The sequence below is a fragment of the Carassius auratus genome, chromosome 14, assembly GCF_003368295.1.
Source record: "Carassius auratus strain Wakin chromosome 14, ASM336829v1, whole genome shotgun sequence".
Classification (NCBI taxonomy): domain Eukaryota; kingdom Metazoa; phylum Chordata; class Actinopteri; order Cypriniformes; family Cyprinidae; genus Carassius; species Carassius auratus.
The window spans coordinates 30,296,287-30,315,896 of record NC_039256.1 but is presented as its reverse complement, the minus strand read 5'-3'; the positions used below and the strand labels follow the sequence as shown (position 1 = coordinate 30,315,896).

The following is a 19,610-nucleotide window of genomic DNA, read 5'->3' as shown; positions in this document are numbered from 1 at the left end:
CGGCGCGTTATGAACCTTTCTACGATATTTTCAATGCGGTTGACAGGAGATCACTTGCAGCAGGTATAGAGTTCATGCATAGGCTGGAAACATATAAAAAGAAAGTGTTTATATTTCTTGATGTGTCAAAATAGAGGAATTTAAACACTATTGTTCAAAAGTTTAAGGTCAGTAAGTTTTTTAAAAGAAAGCTCTTGTGCACACCAAGACTGCATGATAACAGTAAAATGGTTAAATATTATTACAGTTTAAAATACCTGTTATCTATTTTAATATATTTAAAATGTAATTTATTCCTGAGGTGCAAAGCTGAATTTTCAGCAGCGTTACTCCAGTCTTCAGTGTCACATGATCCTTGAGAATTCACTCTAACATGCAGATTTGCTACTTGAGAAATATTTCACTAATGCATTTTTTCCAGGATTTTTTCATGAAAAGAATACAGTCTGACACCGACCTTTTGATCGGTATAGTGTAAATGGTAAAATCATCAGTCTGTGTTGTTGTGTGAAGAAGTTCTTACATTCTCTTCAGTTTCTTGTACGTGGAAAACGCTCCTGCTGGGATGCTCTTGATCATGTTCTGCTCCAGACGACTACATGGGAACAGATGGATATGTTTTGTTACACAACGCTGACTTTTCCATTACGCTAGTAATTGTATATAATAAACTTACGAAACAAATATGGCACGACAGAGAAAAGAAAACAATGTAATATTCCTGTAGGTGTCTCGCAAATGTACATGCACCATATCACATTTATTTCCCTCACAACACAGATCTGCTGGTGATTTCATTTTTCAGAGTTTGAAAGCATGTGGAGGCGTGTTTTACAAGCACAATATCATTGTTAAAATTTTAGATTTTAAGTTCCACAAATAACTTTGTTCTTTAGCGTTTTATGTAACTATCTTGTGCTTAAAAAAACATTATGCTGATCCGAATAACCTAATCCATTTTTTTATTTTTTATTTATTGCAAACAGAACAATAGAGCAAGAGAGCATCAGATGTTCTTGATGAAACGAGGGTGCTAAAGTGCTCAAAACAGTCTTTCTCTGAAGAACCTTGTGCTTTTGAGAGTCTGGCTGATACTTGAGGCTCCTTCAGCAGGTCTACAGAGAAAGCCATCTAATGCTTTACGGCAGCATATACACTGAGTGTTCAATTTGGGTTTTGGCTCACTGGGAAAGGATGGCATTGAAAACAAGTCCCTGAGAAATAAGCACAGCTCTCTGCATGCTCCAGGTTATACATCATTTCATTAGCCCAATTTGTTTTTGGCCATGGGCTCGGTTGGACTAATGTGTCCTAGCCTGCATATCCATTTATTATGGAAAGGTCATACACTATTGACATAACAACAATGGCGAGGAACAGCACATATCAGGGCAATTACCTACCTGTTCTTCAGTGCAAACAAGGATCTCTGAATCAATAGGGATACCAAATACCCTGACCAAGACGATATGGACGTTCTCCAAAGCATGAGATCATTAAATCAGCTTGAGACAAGACGAGCCAAAACCCATCGAAAAACTTAAGTGTTTTCTTTGTAACAGTATGCATGTGTGTGAGCGCACTGCTGCGCTGCTATGTGATCATTAAATGCGACGTCCCAGCCTATGCGCACAATGGAAATGTTGGCCTTGCAAATTTCCCATGTGCAACCGAAACGTCCTTCTTTATTGGAGGATACCACAAAACCCCTTTTAGAGGTTCTCTTGCATTTGAAGGACATCAAATACAGAAGTGGTTGGAACAACAACAAGGTCAGATGTTTTAAGCGGTGGCACTGTATGAATTACATTAATCTGATTGCTTTTTAATAAGAATGCTAAGGTTAATATGCTAACATTAGCATTACGCAAGCTAACATGCCCGGCACAATGAAGCAAAGGTCATATAAAAAAGTTAATAGGCAGAAACATTGACAACAGCATTAATCTAATGGTTGCTTTAAAAACTGTGGCTTGCTCATAAAAATATAACCGAATCGCACAAAATAAGCTACGGTCATCAAAGACATCCAAAGACAACTATGGTTTTAGAGAATATCCTCCAAAATGATTTTAAAATGGAAATTCTAAAAAGTGACGTTTTCTTAACATCCCTAGTGCTGCAAATCGATTTCAATTGCAGCTATTGATATATTTTATGGTTTAATGGCATATTTTTACTATTTATTCTATTATTAATGATGGCCAGTATTATTGATACCAATAATGCAACTGGTCCCTGTATATACCTGAACCTGAAATTGCATTTCCCCTCAGTTTTAGCTATCAATTATAGCCATTTAACATTACAGTAAAATTGAAATACCGTATTTTCCGGACTATAAGTCACACTTTTTTTTCATAGTTTGGCTGGTCCTGCGACTTATAGTCAGGTGCAACTTATTTATCAAAATTAATTTGACATGAACCGAGAGAAATTAACCAAGAGAAATTAACCAACAGAAAACATTACCATCTGCAGCCGCGAGAGGGCGCTCTATGCCATCTCGCGTCTGTATACGTTAATGTTTTCTCTTGGTTCTTGGTTTTAAATAAATGCGACTTATAGTCCAGTGCGACTTATATATGTTTTTTTCCTCATCATGACGTATTTTTGGACTGATGCGACTTATACTCAGGTGCGACTTATAGTCCAGAAAATACAATAAATTATTTGTAACATTTAATAGGCTTTGAAAAGTAACTAAATTGCATATGCATAAACTATAAACTGAATATAGATTAATCAGGCTACAATCAGCGAAGTGCAGTGAGTGGTTTATCTTTTCTTTAGTTCTTTGATTAACATCAGTGACGGACTGCAGCAGGTTTCACTTTAAAGGCGAAAAAGAACTTAATGCACTTCTGCTTCACAGACAGTGTGACAGTACCAAATTAATAACATCTCTTTTGCGTTTTATCGTGCATGCTGATATAGTCTACTGTAATGTACCAAAGGATGCCAGAAAAAAACAAGTGCTTTGTTAATTGTGTCAAATACCTTTTTAACACATTAAACTGAAAAAAAAATAATAATAATTGTACATCTGCAACTGCGGCACGGTGTTAATGAGGGTGCTACACCGCACCGCTGATGGCCTTTGTTTCATGACAGATGGAAGAAGCCAGATCACCGCACAGGAGACATCAGCGGTAAGTACTTATCACACAGGCTGATTTTACACAAATAGAGAAGGGAAATGATTTTGAGTGGAATCCATACATTTCTACAATTCCTTCAGGCAGGTTGGCAGGAATCTCCGTCAGGCCTTTTCTACGGCAGTCTATGATGTTGTTGTTGCAGGTGCAGGCGGCAGGGCAGATGGACACCTGGGGAGCACATGACCTTGGCTCCGTCTGAGCAGGACCTGGGGAGGAGAAAAAGATGGAGAAATAACAGATCACTGACTAAAACCAACATGGTTTAATGACACAAGAAAGAAAATGGAGAACACAGGGAACATTAACAGCATTTTGAGTCAAATACAAACAGAATAGCATTCCTTCTGATAGTAGTTATAACTGTCATGTCGCCTCTGTGCAGAAGTGAATGAATATTAGTCCCAATAACAGCATAAATGAAGACGGGTGAAAAAAGCTTTTAATACAGTACATAATCAGCAAGGACAGACTCCCTGTTGTTTTATTGTCTTGCTTTGCAGCTTAATTAAGAAAGGCTTTTTTCCTGCAGCGTGTTTTGTGTTTGTGTTGGAGTATATTCATCAGTTGATTAATCAGAGGGTAAGGAACAGGGGGCTTAATTAACAAGAGCTGAACGTGAACTTTTTCACCAATGAAATCCAAAGGTCCATTAAGAAATAGAATGTATGGAGTCGCTTTATAAAACAACACAATTAAAATGCCCTAAGTGTTTACGTGTAATAGCCAACATTTGTAAATTAATTACAAATTTGAGAAAAAGACTGGTAGGACAAGGAAAGAAAGAAAGAAAGAAAGAAAAAAAGAAAGAAATGTATATATATGTAATTTAAATGAAGACAATTATGTAAATACCCTATGTACAGAGCTTTAAGATTTTTCCACTGTGATATTATTCTTATGACAAATAGTAATAGTATAAATGAATAAATAAACAAATGTCTGTTAGTCATTAACATTAGGGTAAATATTGTCAAATGCATAAATAAATGTCTGTTTAATGCATTAATAAATAAATTAATTAATAAATGCATAAACTAATAAACAAACAAACAAATAAAGTACTAAAAGCAAGCTTAATTTTCTTGAAAAAATATGCTAAATTAAGCTTAATAATAATATATTTATTTAATTTTTTCTGTAATCGACAGAGCAAGTGAACACTGTCATACCTGTGCAGACAAATTCTCTCTTTTGAACATCGGGAACATTGAGACCTCTCATATGGGCGGGGGCCATGCACTGTGTGAAAGGGGCCAGCCCTCTCCTCTGCCGCAGCCAATCAGAGAGCCAGGACAGGTGGCAGTCGCAGTGCAGGTTGTTGGAGTGCAGGCGACTGGAGAGAGAGAGAGAGAGAATAATGAGGGACAGATAGTGAGACAGTATCGGATAAAGGTCAGAGGAGGTTTGTACGTCTAGCATGAATGCTGGAGTGGATGATCCCTGAGAAATGTCGGGAAACAGAGCTCTCTGAAGACAGAATCAGAAGAGCAATGTTTACCACACACTCAATGTCATATTCCATCTGTGATATGGCATTTAAATGCAAAGGAGGAAGGAAATCACCGCTGAGATCGAGTAAATATTCATATGGATAATCTCTATAAAGCTTGGATAATGCAGACTCGGAACAACACATCTGAATTAGTGACAAGGCGAGTGTGACTGGGTCCTTCTATTGTACGGATGATAGTAACAGCTCAGAGGAGACTACAGTAAACGCTTGCAAATCCCTAGAGCATGCACACTCATTTCATCAAGGTCTTCAACAAATGGTACAATTCCCAATAACACCGTAATATAAATCTCTCAAGGGCCATTCCACGAAGGGTACGAGAGGCAAGGTTCAAAGAAAAAGTGGTGTCAGCGAATCAAAAGGCACAGCTATACCAGTCAACACTGTCTGTAAATGAAATAACAGGCACAATCTGGTTAGGAGGACAAAAACCTGCCATTAACAATTTCAGCAGGGGGCGATGCTTTTAATAGAGCTTTTCCCATTACAAATCCAGTATCTGGCCCCCTGTCTTTGCGGATTAATTACAGATGAGTGGGATTACAGAGATGGATGACATGGGGAGAGGAAGCCTCGGCTGCCTCAGGATGAGCCGAGGACGGGCACAGTGGGGCAGCTCCACGTGCACACACACCATATCGACCACCATGCACGGAAAATGACTAGCGGTAGGAGTGCTTTTCATTTGTCTGAGTTATTGAATGGCAAACGTCATGTGGTGATATCATTTGATCTAATTGAATGCACAAAGATAGTATGTCTGTAGAAGGTTGGGGAAAGGTGAGGCAAACTGGACTATTTCATCAGAAACCTGCAGCCAAACCACCATCCTACTAAACGGATTACCAGCATCTCAAAAAATTTGATTTAATAAGTTGTTTTTACGAGCAACAAATTCAATACAGATATATCAGGGATATTAGAGACAGAAAATTCAATCCAAAGGAACTGGGTAGCAACCAAAGCCATGCTGTGGATAATTCAATACTGCCCAGGGAGCAACGCGCACGGCCATCCGAGCATCAGCAAATTCAATCCTGCGTGAGGGGGCTGGCTGACTGATGGGAGGGAGGCCAGACCGCTCGGCTGTGGAGATTGAGCTATGAATGACTCCGAGCGCAGGCTCCAGAGAGAACGCCGTGACGGAAAGAGGTGGAGAGATAGATGGAAAAAGAAATGACGATAACCCTAAAGCCTTGTGTTTCAGATGGAGATTCAAACTCCCAGAAGCCCCAAAATCAAACTAGCATTTACTCCTGAAATATTTCTTTATTTATCCCTCTATTAGAGCCAAAACTCAGAGAACAACGACCATACTCAATAATAACAATAGGATCTCTGTGAGTCCTGTTAATATCGCAGGCCAGTCGTTCACATTTGAACGATGTTTGGGGACTGTGTTATTATTTATATCAATTGTGGTTTGGGCCTGACAGTGCAAGCGCAGAAGATTTGTGTAAGAAAACCATCTCAATATCTTCAGCTAAAACAACGTCTGCCTGCAAACAGACCACAGCTGCTGAAAACTGGCACGGCGTCACCACAGAGCCTCTAGTCAGGCAGCAAATCCTTTCAAAAAGAGTCAAGATTTAGTATGAACATCACTGAATGTAGATATATGAATATCAGATTGCATTTCATTACCATGAAGTGGACAAGAAGCTCGTCAGTACTTACAGTGTCCGCAGTTTGGGCATGTGGTTGAAGCTTGACAGCGGGATGAGGGTGATGTTGTTGTTGTTGAGAGTGCTACAAGTAAAAGAAGAGAGAGAAAATATTAGAACTTAGTAAACAGACAGCTAGTAAATCCAGATAACATTTTACAAGAAAGAGCAGACAAGTGTTTTGCTGAATTCACTGAACAATATACACATGCAAACCGGCTTCCTTAGTGTAAAAAAGTATAAATGTAATTGTGAGATTACTTTTTGAAATAAGAAGTAGTCACAGGGAGTAGTATGTGTTAAGGTCTGCAAAAGAAAGATATCATCGATGATGTGCACACTTGTAATTATGGATGGCAGATCTCTCTGCTTCCTGTCCTGATTAGCACTACTTTGCTGACCTAATCTTGTTATCAATCCATCCCACCCCATATACCCCAAACCTATCACACACATGTAGAACACACAGCCTCCTGTACCTCCACCTCTTGGAAGAGGGTCTGGAATTTCTCAATTTAAGATTTTAATAGTTCCTGCTTGGTGAGGGAAAACTGCTGATCTCTCTGACTTCGCCAATTCAGTTTACAGCTTGGTTTGGGCGGGAGTGTTCCTTTCCTTCTAATGAAACCTGCAACAGTACTTCTTGAGTACAGTGCATCCATGATTTACATTAGTAGATTTGGAAGATAATGAATTAGATTGCATTCAGGTTATGCACTTTTTTGGGGAACTGAACCCATGACTGTGTGTCACGCTGTAGTTTTAAGTTACAAAGAGTCCCATCGATTTTGGTATTAATCCCAGAGCCCACTGACTGATCAGACCGGCTGCAGGTCTTGCTTTTTTTTTTAAGTCCAGGTAATTTAGTCTCAACACAAACAGGCTATTTTACACAGATTTACAATACTGACCAATGGAAATTTCCCAGCCCGAGTACAATTCTTGGTACTATAAAACTGCACAAATAAGAGGGAAACTAATCTCTCTAAAATATAACATTCTTGCGGGACTTTAAATGATATCCGAATATTGATTTTGGCTCGGATCGGTGGTGGAACACTTTATTATGAGTGAGGGAAAGAAGAAAACTAACTACAGTAACTGGAATGGAAAATTATTGTTATTCTACACATAGACACACAGAAAATGCCACACAAATCAAACACACACAAGGTGAAGGAATCACCCTCGCAAGCAGTTGACCAAATCCGCACCAGAAAGCGATCCTCTTGTCAAGGCCACCGCGGCTCAGAGCTTTCATTGCTGTTCTCTACCACTCTATAGAGATGTAAATAGAAGAAGCTTTGGGCAAGCTGGAGGGAAGAAAGTCCTGGTAAAAGCCTGTTATATCAAACCATCACCAAGGGAAATTGCACTTTGCTCAGGAAAGACTATCTCCCATCCACGATACCTCGGGAGCATCCTCCAAAGTTAGGTCATGTAAGAGAAGAAGAAAACAGGACTGAGAACTGAAGAAGGATTGCTAAAGAGAGAATAGGATCCACAGCAGTGAACAGCTTGTGCTTGCTGTGGTAGTGCTCTCTGGCTCATTCATATTTCAGCCATCCGGTTTCCAGGATTAGAAGCTCTGGGTGAAAATAAATCTCATGCAGTCGTACTTTGAAAAAGCTGCAACTGGACAGGGCATCGCAGTTACTTTAAGTCGGCTTAAACCAGACATGTTCATGCCAAGAGTGACGACCTTTGGTGTCAGGCTGCACCTGCTAATATGAACTTCTCTGGCATGAGTTAAGCTTTGCTACAAGAAACATTGAGCACCGGACCAAGGGTCTTAAAGAAGAGCCCATTGGAGAGTCCCTTTCTTATGCAAGACTGTCAGTCTTCCCTTTATCCAGCCTTCCGCACTGCAGAGGGCCGCCCACTGCTGCAGCCTGGGATCTCAGCAAATAACAGCGCAGCATGAGCAGCTCTTGCTAAAGCCACTTGATATAACTGAAGATCACCTTGAGTCTTTAAAATTCCTTTGTCTTCATCGCTGGCAATATTAAGTCATTCCGTCTGTGTCGCCTTGTGGTTGACCATAAATCAAAAATGTCTTAAGAAAAATCAACTGCTGCAGGGAAGGACCGTGTCTCCTGAGAAAGTGCATCCAAGCCAAAACTAAATTAAATCAATGCCGGATCCTGACAAATACAAATACTGCGACTTTAAAATGTTATGATTTTATTTAAAGTTATATTGATGCAGCCGTCAATAAAAGCGGGCAGCTGTTAATTGCACACAATGCTTAGTCTTCAGACCGTCTCAGAAGGGCACGTTTTCTTTTCACTTCCCTTTTCTTTTCTCGGCTATGTCAAGAAAGCTTTCCCACAGTCACAAAAAGCTTGATAGTGGGGTCTTGAGTGCTCTTAGGGTTTCTTCAGGCCCTCATTAGAGGGACTTTGAGAGGGTCTCTGGATACTTCACTCCTAAAAGACGGCTGGGTTTTCAGAGCCAGGACATTTCGAAATAAGAGTGAGGTTGTTTTGGTGGATTCAGGGGGCTGAAGGGAAATAAGTGAAGTGCTCCCTCATCTGACTTAGGGCCATTCACTTGCACAACTGAGAAATCATGAGGCAAAGACGGGTTATTTGACATGACAGGCTTGAGGAAAGTCAATACTCTTCCTTAGAGAGTAGAACTGTCCTGGTAACTGACCCTTATTCTAAATCTCTTTGGTAAAAAGACTTGCGTTCATTTATAAAAATGTAAAGGTTGAGGGTTTTCTGCTCAACTTTTTGTCTTCTCAGTCTATTTTATATGGTGTAAAATCAAGTGCATTTGCAGAGGGCCTACCTTTAGAAAGTAGGGAATATACACAACCTTGTCTACATATGACCATTCACTTACTTTCTTGCAAACTCGAGTGAGCCAACACGTCTGTGATGTTGTCATGGCTCCATGGGAAACTATTATCGCTCCTACAGCACAATAGTGAGTTTGCAATGCAAGCGTCCATCCGAGCAACCATTTACCGGGCATCTCTGCATTGGGCCCTCAAGTTAAAACAAATGAGGAAAGTGCCTCCAGATGGAGAGCAATTTCATTACGAGACTCCACTTGTTGCAGTGTGATGGAATTCATGTGAGCAGGATGGAAATCTTTGCCATTGTTTTGCTTAGTTCAGCTACAGCACAAAGCCGCAATCAGATGTTATTCCGCTAATTCAAATAAACCCAGTGAGGATAAACACAGAAATAACACGATCTGCCGTGCATAATTCCATCCATGTGGTTTGAGTCCAAGTGTGGGCTTATTAAAAAAAAGAAACACTAGTGCTTAGTATCTGTCACAAAAAAATGGCTGCATAAACCTACCATTTGACTCCTCTGAAAAGAGAAAAAGATCTCTCCATCCCTTCATGGTGCAGAGGACGGGAGGACAGGCGAAGGGAACAGGTACTACAGTGAAAACAGACACGCTTCCACCGCCATTGATGAGGCCATTATAGCGCAAATGAGGGCAGATTGAATCTAAGCTGTTCCGTCGGCCTCCCTCCTCTCTTTGGCCATCCAGGAGCGAATGATTAATTGTGCGCAAGGGTCCGACTGCTGAAACGCACAATTTCCAGCCCGCCCCCTCCCAATTTCCCCATGCTTTGGCGTAGACCACATGAAGATAACGCAATGGGGCCATGTCTGGTGGCAAGGCAATTTCCTGTGCTTGAAAGTGCTGTTTGTGAGCTAATGACAGCTCTCTCCCCATACACTCCCCTAATCCATCCTCTCATTTAGCCATCAGCTTGCCCTTTCTCCCTCCGCCTGCCTGTTGTCTGTCACATAAAGACTCATCTATTGACTAAAGACAACCTTTCAATCAGGCCTTGCAGAAAACCGACTGATTTGTCCGGAGGGAGGCCAACCCATGTTAGAAATTAAAGATGCATGGAATATCTGATTCAAGGGAATCTGTGCTCTCGAGTTCCCAAAGAGGGACCGCCAGCACCTAACTATCAGTCTAGAAGACAATTGTTAAATCTGAAAAGAGCTAATGTTTTGTAGGAGAGCACAGGGGTTAGAAATGATTAGAATATGGGGTGGCAAGGGCCGAAAATGAATGAAGCTCTTGGTTGTCGTTGCCAAGAGGAACATTCAAAAGGTCTTGCCTTGAGAAAATTACATTATGAAGGTAGAAAACTGCCAAACCATAAGAAAATTATATTTCTCAAACCTCCCATATGAAATACGCGGTATTTCATTCGTAATACATTTAGGTTTCAATCAAATGCCCCCCAATACAATCCCAGGACGTCTACGTAACCACAGAAATGTGATAGCTTCTTCCATTCAGCATTTTCCCAAGTTCTGACAGCATGGCATTTTGTAACCAGGATTAATAGTCCACCTCCTCAAGCTCTCTTACACAATCAGCGTCTAATCTGACAACATATTGCAAATACTCAGATTTACCCTGGTTGGTATTTCGTGGCATGCTATAGCACTATAAGTGAGTCCCTTTAAATTAAAAAAAAATGAATTAAGCGAGCACATCTACGAAATCAAAAAGGAGAACAGGGTGTAGTATACAATGGTGCATAGTGACAAGGCCTGGTAAACCGCAAAGACGTCCCTTTGGGGCACGCCCCCCATGATATCCTGCTAAATTCACTTTAGTTCGACCAGAGAGGTCTGTGCCAAGCGTTTAAAAAAAAGTTTGGGGGGAATTGTGAAAATTTGGGCCTTCTTATCAATGCATGGTGGGAGGGAAAGTCACCTTCAGGAGATGTACGGAAATGTCTCGGCACTCTCCGGCTCATAAAAAAATGACACAGCGGGGCAAAAAAATTCACATGATTTGACATTTGATTCAGAGCCAGAATTTTCTGTGCAAAAGTGGTTATAAAATATGCAGAGGCTCCAGCGCTTGCGAGAGTGCTGGGTATAGACAAAGCTGAGTGGGGTATATGGGGAATTTCCAAAATGCTCTTTCTCACAATACTATGAATTCCCTTCTCACATTTAAACCACATTTTATAAAATAGCCCTAAAGGATGATTATAACATCTGTGAGCGATTCCACAAAAGACCCAAGTGTTTAAACAGCAAGTGCACATATATTGCACTTAGCAAAATTTGAACTGTGTGAGAATTCCTCATTGTCTCTTCATTGTGTTCTCCTACATCAGAACGAAATGTGCTTACTAGAACCCTACTGAAAAATAAATCCACTTGAATACTTGATCAGTTGGACATTCTTTCTTTTCTTTTATGAATATCTGGCCAAACTCATGCTGGATATACATATTTTGAAGTATAGTTTTAATTTTTTTGTTCTCCTTACTATAAGAAATGTTAAAAATGTACAGTTTTTTAAATGCTTAGACCATGCCTTCCAAACATCCACTTTATTTATTATTTTCAAACTGCGATTTCTCATTTCACCTTTATTAATTTGTTAAGGAATCATTATTTTTAAAACTGCTCAACCAAAAAAAAAAAAAAAAAAAAGTTCTGTATATTGTATGCATGAAAATTTTGTTTCAGGCAAATACCCTTAAAAAATAAAATATTCAGTTATTCTTACACCACATGGAATCGAATTTATATTATATATGAAATTAGAAATGAGAAGCGCTACCAACGTTCATAGTTCATGAATATAATAAAGATAAGGTGGACACCTTATAATACACAGTTCATGCAGTCCATCTACATTTTAAGTAAGAATGGAAAGACAATATGGCCTGATTTGGTGTCAGAATGAAAAATGAGAGGAAGCATAAGCAGAAACTAAGTATGAAATGTAAAATAATCAAGGGGTGCTCCTTGTTAGGCAGGTTTAGGTGCTCTGCAGATGGAGAACACATCAATTTGCTGCCTACCACACTTCCTTCAGCTCATTGGGATGCAAGTCACGTCCTATGTGAGAAAATGTCCAAGATAGCTTTGAAGTCATTAGTTCAGTCATTAGCACAGTTATGTTAAATATAAATTACAATTCATCAGCAGAAAGGGCCGATCATTAATTCTGTGTAGTTTGGCAGGCGTTAAATCACCAGCAGTCATTTAGTTGTGGAGGAGGGTTAGCCACGAACCGCTCTGTCTAATCTCCATCTCTAAACCCGATGGAAGTGTTTAAATAGCTCCCCGCTTTGGAATTTTGTTAGTTGATTTTTACGGAGATCACCAAAATTTTACAGTGATCACGAAAACTCATAAGTGAATGATGGGAAAGGATGCTCAAATCTCTCAATTATGTCGCAATGCACCATCAGTTTTATTAGGCCTTTTAATGATCATTAAAAGATTCAGTTGACCTCTGGAGTTATGCTTAACACAAGGCACTCAAACAATGCATTTAATACGACCCCTAAATTACACATCAAGTGTGCTCCGAAACTGCTAAAAACACACATTAACATCACATTTTTAAAATGTTAAACATTCGTTATTTTACCTATAACTCCAGATGTCAAAGTACACTGATCTACTTTGAAAAAAAAACACACCCGCTTGCTCTGAAGTCCCATGTTTTATACACAAAAATGCATGCGGTTGAATGTGTCAATGACGTCTACAATCAACAATTCCTGGACATAAATGAACCCTTAAAACTCCACTACTCCTGCTTTCACCATTATGACATCAGACTAAGTCACCGTGCTCTTTGCCGATACAAGAGATGGCTCTCCATCTGCTTTGGTGCCATTCAGAAAGATTAGTCATAAGACATCCAGTACAATCAGCATCCTCACACTGAGACTCACAGCTGCGGCAAAATCCCTACACCTAAACCTTAATTTTGCCATCAGTTACCTAGAGGTTTCATATTCACGCAAGCTGGCTCTGTAGCACAGCCTTAATGTTCAGCTGTATGTTAAAACTGCTACTGGAGAACATGGATTTAAGCTTGACTGTTGCGCATGGGGTTATTTAGCCATGATACAGTGTCATCGGCAGACCTGTGTGTTGCAGCCTCTCCAGAGGGGTGGAGAGATGGCTCAATAAGCAGGAAAGTGATGTGTATTCATGTGCCGCTGCTCTCCTTGGCTCGCCGGGGTCCCAAAGGTCTTTGGCAGAATCTAGGGAGGTTCTGTATTATTAATGAAAATTGATTTCCGACTTACTAACACTTTCCAGCTCCCGAGCTCCTGTTTTATAAGGTCATTTTATGCTCTGGTCATGAGGAGAGGACAGAGGACACAGAATATATTCATATCTTTCCTTCTTTGATTCTACCTTCATTTCTAGCTAACAGTGATGTAACGCTGTGCTGTTGTGTCCTATGGAGCCAAGAATTAATAGAGGGGGTGGCTTGGCTCCGGGACCCTAGTGAGCGGCGCTCATTTGGAGGATGAGTTTGGCACTTAGCGCCCTGCCAATTGGCTTGATGGAGATGCGGCGGTTATTCCCCCACCCCTCCATATACCAGCATCTCATACTCTCCGGGACAATCCAGGGGATACCCAAAATTAACTTACTCACAAACACAATCTCTTCTCTGCTATCAAAGCGTTTACTATGAAACGTGTGACTAAACCAAAAAAGAAGTCTTCCCAGCAGGCAGCAGAACAGAGATCTGATCATCTAACACCTGATTTTAAAGTAGGAAGTGCAAATCTAAAGATGTTCTAATCCAAAAACGCTGTGCTTTTAACTCTAAGGTGCACCCCGGGAAAAGTCAGGACACTTTTTCAAGCAGCAACAATGCAGCACAGGATGACAAACGAGCAACTTTAGCTGTTGCACGGACGATCGCATGCTAAACGCCACAGCGTCGGACCGGACGGGGTGACACCGGACTATGCGCCACAGGTCCATAACGCAACACAGTTTGTCCTTCGAAAGCAATCATGAAACACACAGACAGAGTTAGAGGAAGGGACAGCAGAGGTGAAGAGAGAGGAGAGAACCCCGCAGAGGAGGCGGGAGGGGGACTCACAGTATCTCCAAATCGCGCAGGGCTCGGAAGGCTCCATCTTCGATGCAGCTGATGTGGTTGCTGTCCAGTTGCCTGCAGATGAGAGACAGAAGTCAGCGGCAGGTCTGCAGACGAGCGGGTGGGGGCTGAGGGGAGAGAGGGAGGAGGAGGAGGAGAGGTGGGGGCTGCGGGAGGGAGGTAGACACACTAACACACACACACTCATATCTACTCTCCTCTCCTCACCGCAGTCAGGATAAAGGACCAGCTGGCTAAAAGTGGCCTGTCTGGCTATAACCTCCTCCTATCTCGTCCTCTCTCTCTCTCTCTAGCCACACTGCTGAGTGTGGGGGCAAAGAGAGGTAAAAGAGAGAGAGAGAGGGAGATAGAGAACAGGAGGCTGGCTATAGTGCACAGCCCACCCAGTCTGTCAGTTCTCTGTAAATATTAATTGCATTATCTCCCCCCCCCCACACACCCAGCACACTCATCCACCCCCATCTTCTTTTTTTTTTTTTGAAGTCAAAAAGGGAGTAATTTCATTACATTAGAGCAGCCAATCCATTACAAGCTTTTACCGGCTCTGTCACAGAAACAATTTCATTAAAGGAAGGGGTTCGTAAATCAGCTGGGGTCACGACGCTGGACGAGCAGACGTGAGGGGCACTTCTTCCTTTTTGCTTCTACTTTAATCTGCAGACTTTGCCATCCACCCCTCCCTCTCTCTATTCACCCCTCCCTCTTTGAGATGGATTTGGAAGAGGCTTGAATAAAGAACAAGGAATCTAAGCGCTTTCCTTAAGTCATTTGTTCAGCAAACAGAGCTGCGGTGACATCTGACCCGTGACAGACACGGTGCCTTCGCGTCTTTAGAGATGGATAATAAAGAAGAACGGAGCTTCTCTGGCGTGTCTTTCACTCCATCCCTTCTTTCTAAAAGACATGCATCTGTCTCCATAATTGCTGATGGGACAGACTATATGGCAGCCATCCACTGCAGATGCATTACCATCACTGTGAAAATTAAATAACCTTCATGAGCAAAAGTTAAATGTTTGTCTTGTACGATGGATATTTTTCATCCAAAAAAAAGAGAAGACTTTAAAGAAATGCTTCCCTTGAGAATGAAACAATAAGCCAGTGCTTTTATAACATGGCAACAACAATTATATACTGTAAATGATATCTACCTACATATATTCATTTGTTACAAAAACTGTAGCAAGTGTGTTTTTATTTACACACACTGATACTAAGACAAAACTTGCTTCTTTTTGATATCTTTTTGATATCTATGTTGATTCATTAACCACTTTAATCAATTCAGTTCAGTAAAGGATTTGACAAACTGATTTAACTGAACAATTCATTAAAAGTTTGGCTCATTTGTTTAGGCTACACTAAAAATTCATGGGACGCAGTCTTTTTATTTCACAAAGCACATATTTCGATATAAATGTTTTCAAAGAATGGCTTTTTAGAATTCATATCACAAGAAGTGCCTTGAACTATTATTTTTACATTTACATTTAAGCATTTGGCAGATGCATTTATCCAAAGCAACTAACATTGCATTCAATCAGTCCATGCTTTCCTTGCGATCTGAACCCATTACCCTGACATTGAGCTACAGCAATGCATTTTTCTATACATAAACTGAATCCTTGTAGATTTTCTACCAAACCAAACCTGCTCCAAAATAATTTCATCATAGCTAATTATTACAGTTAACAATAATCACAATATCGAAAATTCCACAACAAGTAATGTATTTAATTTGCCAAACAGACATTGTGTTACATTGTGGTTTTTGTGGTAACTTTGTGGTAACATTGTGGTAACTTGGCACATTATATTTGTTAAATTCAAATGTAACTCATCCAATCAGATTTTAGAGCTGTCTGTATTTGAACACATGAAGTTGATCTCAAGAGGATGCCATTGTGATCACACAAGAGACTTTTAACAATTGTAATACTGAGAACAGTCAAGGGCGTATAGCTGTCTTGAATGTACATATGTGAGCGTGCGGTGTGTGGGAATATCTGCGTGTTTGGTGATTGTTCGGAGAGGTGGGACATGGTAGTGGTGGGTAATGAAAGTCCCAGTTTTAATTTTCCTGCTCTAATTACATTGGCCTTTAATCATCTCAGTCATAAGCCGTATTGGCACTTTAGAGCTCCCGTCCTGCCAGTGTCCCATCTGGAGTGAACGAGAGAAAGAAACAGATATGGGGCTTCCTTCCCTTTACTAGACTATTAATCTGTCAGAGTCAGTGATGCTAACCAGCAGCCGCATGGCCGTATTTCATTCACGCTCGATAGCTAACACAGCAAACGACTCAAAACTGTCCGTCAGTACAGCCAGGATGATGCTTTATCAGAACTGCTAAATATGAATATGATACTCAGTCTATAGTCATAACAGACATTCAATATGTGGCCTTTAATGGCCGGCAAATCAAGTGTGGTTTGAGGATTTGTGTCTGTATCACACCACTAGTGCCTCGCATCTTCTTGTCTTTTCTGGTTTTGATTCGACTCATCTCATTCAGTCTTGTCTCTTTTCGTCACTTCTCTTCCGAGTCTCATCTCATTTCTTCTCTTCCTGCCTTGTCTCACTTCTTCTCATCTCATTTAGTCTCTGGTAGTTTCTCATCTCTTCTCTCATCTCACTTTGTATCTTCTCCTCTAGGATTGTCTCCATCTCAAGTTTGTCTCTTCTCTTTTCTGCTTGCTTTATCACTTCATCTAATCATAAGTAATCTTTTCTAGTTTTATCTCTCATCTCTTCCTCCTCATCTCATAATTTAGTCTCTTTTCTCTTTCTCTCTTCATTTTTTGCTTCATCTCCCTGAATCTATTCTTTTCTTGTCATTTCTTCTCACCTAATCTAATCTTTCTAATCTACTATCCTTGTCTCAGTTATTTTCATTTCTCCCGTCCTCTTCTTTCAGTCCCATTTTGTCTTCATTTTATTCTATCTTTTCATCTTGTCACTTCTCTTCTATTATATATATATATATATATATATATATATATATATATATATATATATATATATATATATATATATATATATATACTTTTCCTTTTTTCTTCCTCTTTTCTAGGCGCATATTGTCTTTTCTTTCCCAGTCTTGTCATATTATTTCAATTCACCTGGCCTCATTATCTCATTTTGTCTCGTCTGATATTGAATCATCTGGTCTCATATTGTCCAATTTCCTCTGGTCTCATATTTAATTTCATCTAGTCTTGTATCGTTTCATTTGGTCTGGACTCATTGTCTCATTTTTATCTGGTCTCATATTATTTATTTTAATCTGGTTTCACATTGTCTCATATTATCTCAATTCATCTGGCCTCGTTATCTCATTGTGTCTTCTTCTCATATTGTTTCATTTCATCTTGTCTCATATGTTTGGTCTTCCGTTTCATTATTGTTTCTTTTTTGCCTGGTCTCATATTTTCTCATTCTGTCTAGTATATTGTCCCAACTGATCAGAAGAGCAGTCTCAGGCCCCGTCCACATGGAGACGCGTTTCTGTGAATACGCACAAATATTTTATCGGATAGGCGTTTCGTCCACACAGATCCAGCGTTTTCGTAAGGTGAAACCGCTATTTTTTGAAACCGGGTCCCAAAGTGGATAAATTTTAAAATGCCGTCTTTGCTTTTCGTCTGGACGGCTAATCCGTATATTTTCTGAAACGATGACGTCATCAGCCCACGTCTCCCCCCTAGTCAGACACCTCTACGTCACGTAACAGCAACAAAAACATGAACAAACACTGAACGATTGTCTTTTTATTAACTAACATTAACACTGATTAATAAATTTATTATTCCATGTTCGTTTGTGTACCACGCGCAAGGTTTATGAGCATAGTCCAAGTCTTCTTCTCTGTTTTTAGTGTATCTCTGTGGCAGAATTACAGCGCCACATACTGGTTTGGCATGTATACTACATCATTATTCGGTTTCGTGTGGACGCGGATATTTCTTGAGACGAGGAAAAAAAAGATCGGATTGGGATAAGCTCCTTCTCCGTGTGGATGGGTGTCCTGAGAAAGTGTTTCCCAGAGCTGGAAATCTTTTGATTGGGTATCTTGACGTCAGTGTCATTCACAAACCATCTTGCACCGGAGTGTGAGGTGTGTGTTTCAGCACCAGCAGTGCACATCAAAAGCAGAGATCTGTCGTCTGCAGAGTCCCGTCTGCAGGGCGCAGAAGCTTGTAAAACAGACAGCTACCGCACCTCGTCCTCTCGGCCATAACTCAAACCCACGCTCAGTCCGAGTGACATTCTGGCTACAGGAGCATGAAGTGGAAAGGCTTTTATTAGCACCCAGATAAGAGCCTCCCACAAGGGGACAAAAACCAAAGTGTCCACGTATCTGACGCTGGGTAACCACACAGGACACGCTGCTCTCTTAATTACACCTAGCCTTCAGGTGATGTAGTATTGTGTGCCCTGCATGTGCCGACACCATTTTGCCTCTCCATCCACCGTGAATAACAAATGTCAACAGAACGAATATGTGTAAGCCCATAAATCCACTGCCCGTACAGCACCTGTTCTAATGTGATCCATACCCTGCTGACACAAGCATGCCAGGTTGATAAAGAGCTCATCAGGCATGCTTTCGGACTTGCAGTGCACATGATGAATCTACAACATCACCCATACTCGATGCTTCTTGAGGTTAACACGGCTGGCGTAGAATGTTTGGTGAACAGTAGGAAGGCACAGCTAAAGCCATAAACGCAGACAGAGATATTGTGTCTAGTTTAATAGAGTGCAACATTGACTCTCGTTAGCTGGAGGAACCATCTTGACCATATTATCCAGATGGCCCCTGTATAAAGGGTGGAGGATGCTGGCTGAAGGCGGATGCTGGCTCCAGCATGCAGAAGCCTGTAAAACTGTGGAGATGCGAGAAACATAGATTCAACGTACCCTCAAAGCGTGCACAGCCATTTTCAAACAGAGGACATTTCGGTAGAAAAGCATATGAGAAAATCAATTCATTCCTGGAACGCTGCCTGTACTTTTTTTCTACTCCTTCCCGTTAAAAAACGATGGCTAGATGATTTCAGCAATTAAATCAAGAGTCACCTTGCCACGCGGTGCAGAGGCAGGTCAGTGGGAGAGAAACAGGCAGCGCTGCTGACGTACAAATCCATCCTTCTCCCTCAATCCTCGTTAGCCCTTTTTTCCTCTAAAAGCCCTGAGTGTTGCCTACCTGTACCTATCATTCATCCATCAGAGTGTGACGGTGCACATGACAGTGATGTGATGAGTGCTCAAACACCGCCGAACATCACAGACTTCACTGTGAGAACGTCAGGGGAAAACATGCCGAACAAAAATGCTGGATGTGTGTAAGGGATTTGAAAGCTTGCAACT

General features: G+C 40.7%; 1 protein-coding gene across 1 annotated transcript in view; it reads right to left on the bottom strand.

The window, feature by feature from the left end:
• Window positions 1-19,610, bottom strand: part of slit3 (slit homolog 3 (Drosophila)) — a 162,489-nt gene that overhangs the window by 49,978 nt on the left and 92,901 nt on the right. Inside the window, exons 6-10 of the mRNA XM_026281176.1 lie at window positions 14,220-14,291; window positions 6,352-6,423; window positions 4,331-4,494; window positions 3,223-3,367; window positions 524-595 (exon numbers count right to left, since the gene is read on the bottom strand). Coding sequence (XP_026136961.1) covers window positions 524-595; window positions 3,223-3,367; window positions 4,331-4,494; window positions 6,352-6,423; window positions 14,220-14,291 — 525 coding nt within the window. The remainder of the gene's footprint in view (window positions 1-523; window positions 596-3,222; window positions 3,368-4,330; window positions 4,495-6,351; window positions 6,424-14,219; window positions 14,292-19,610) is intronic.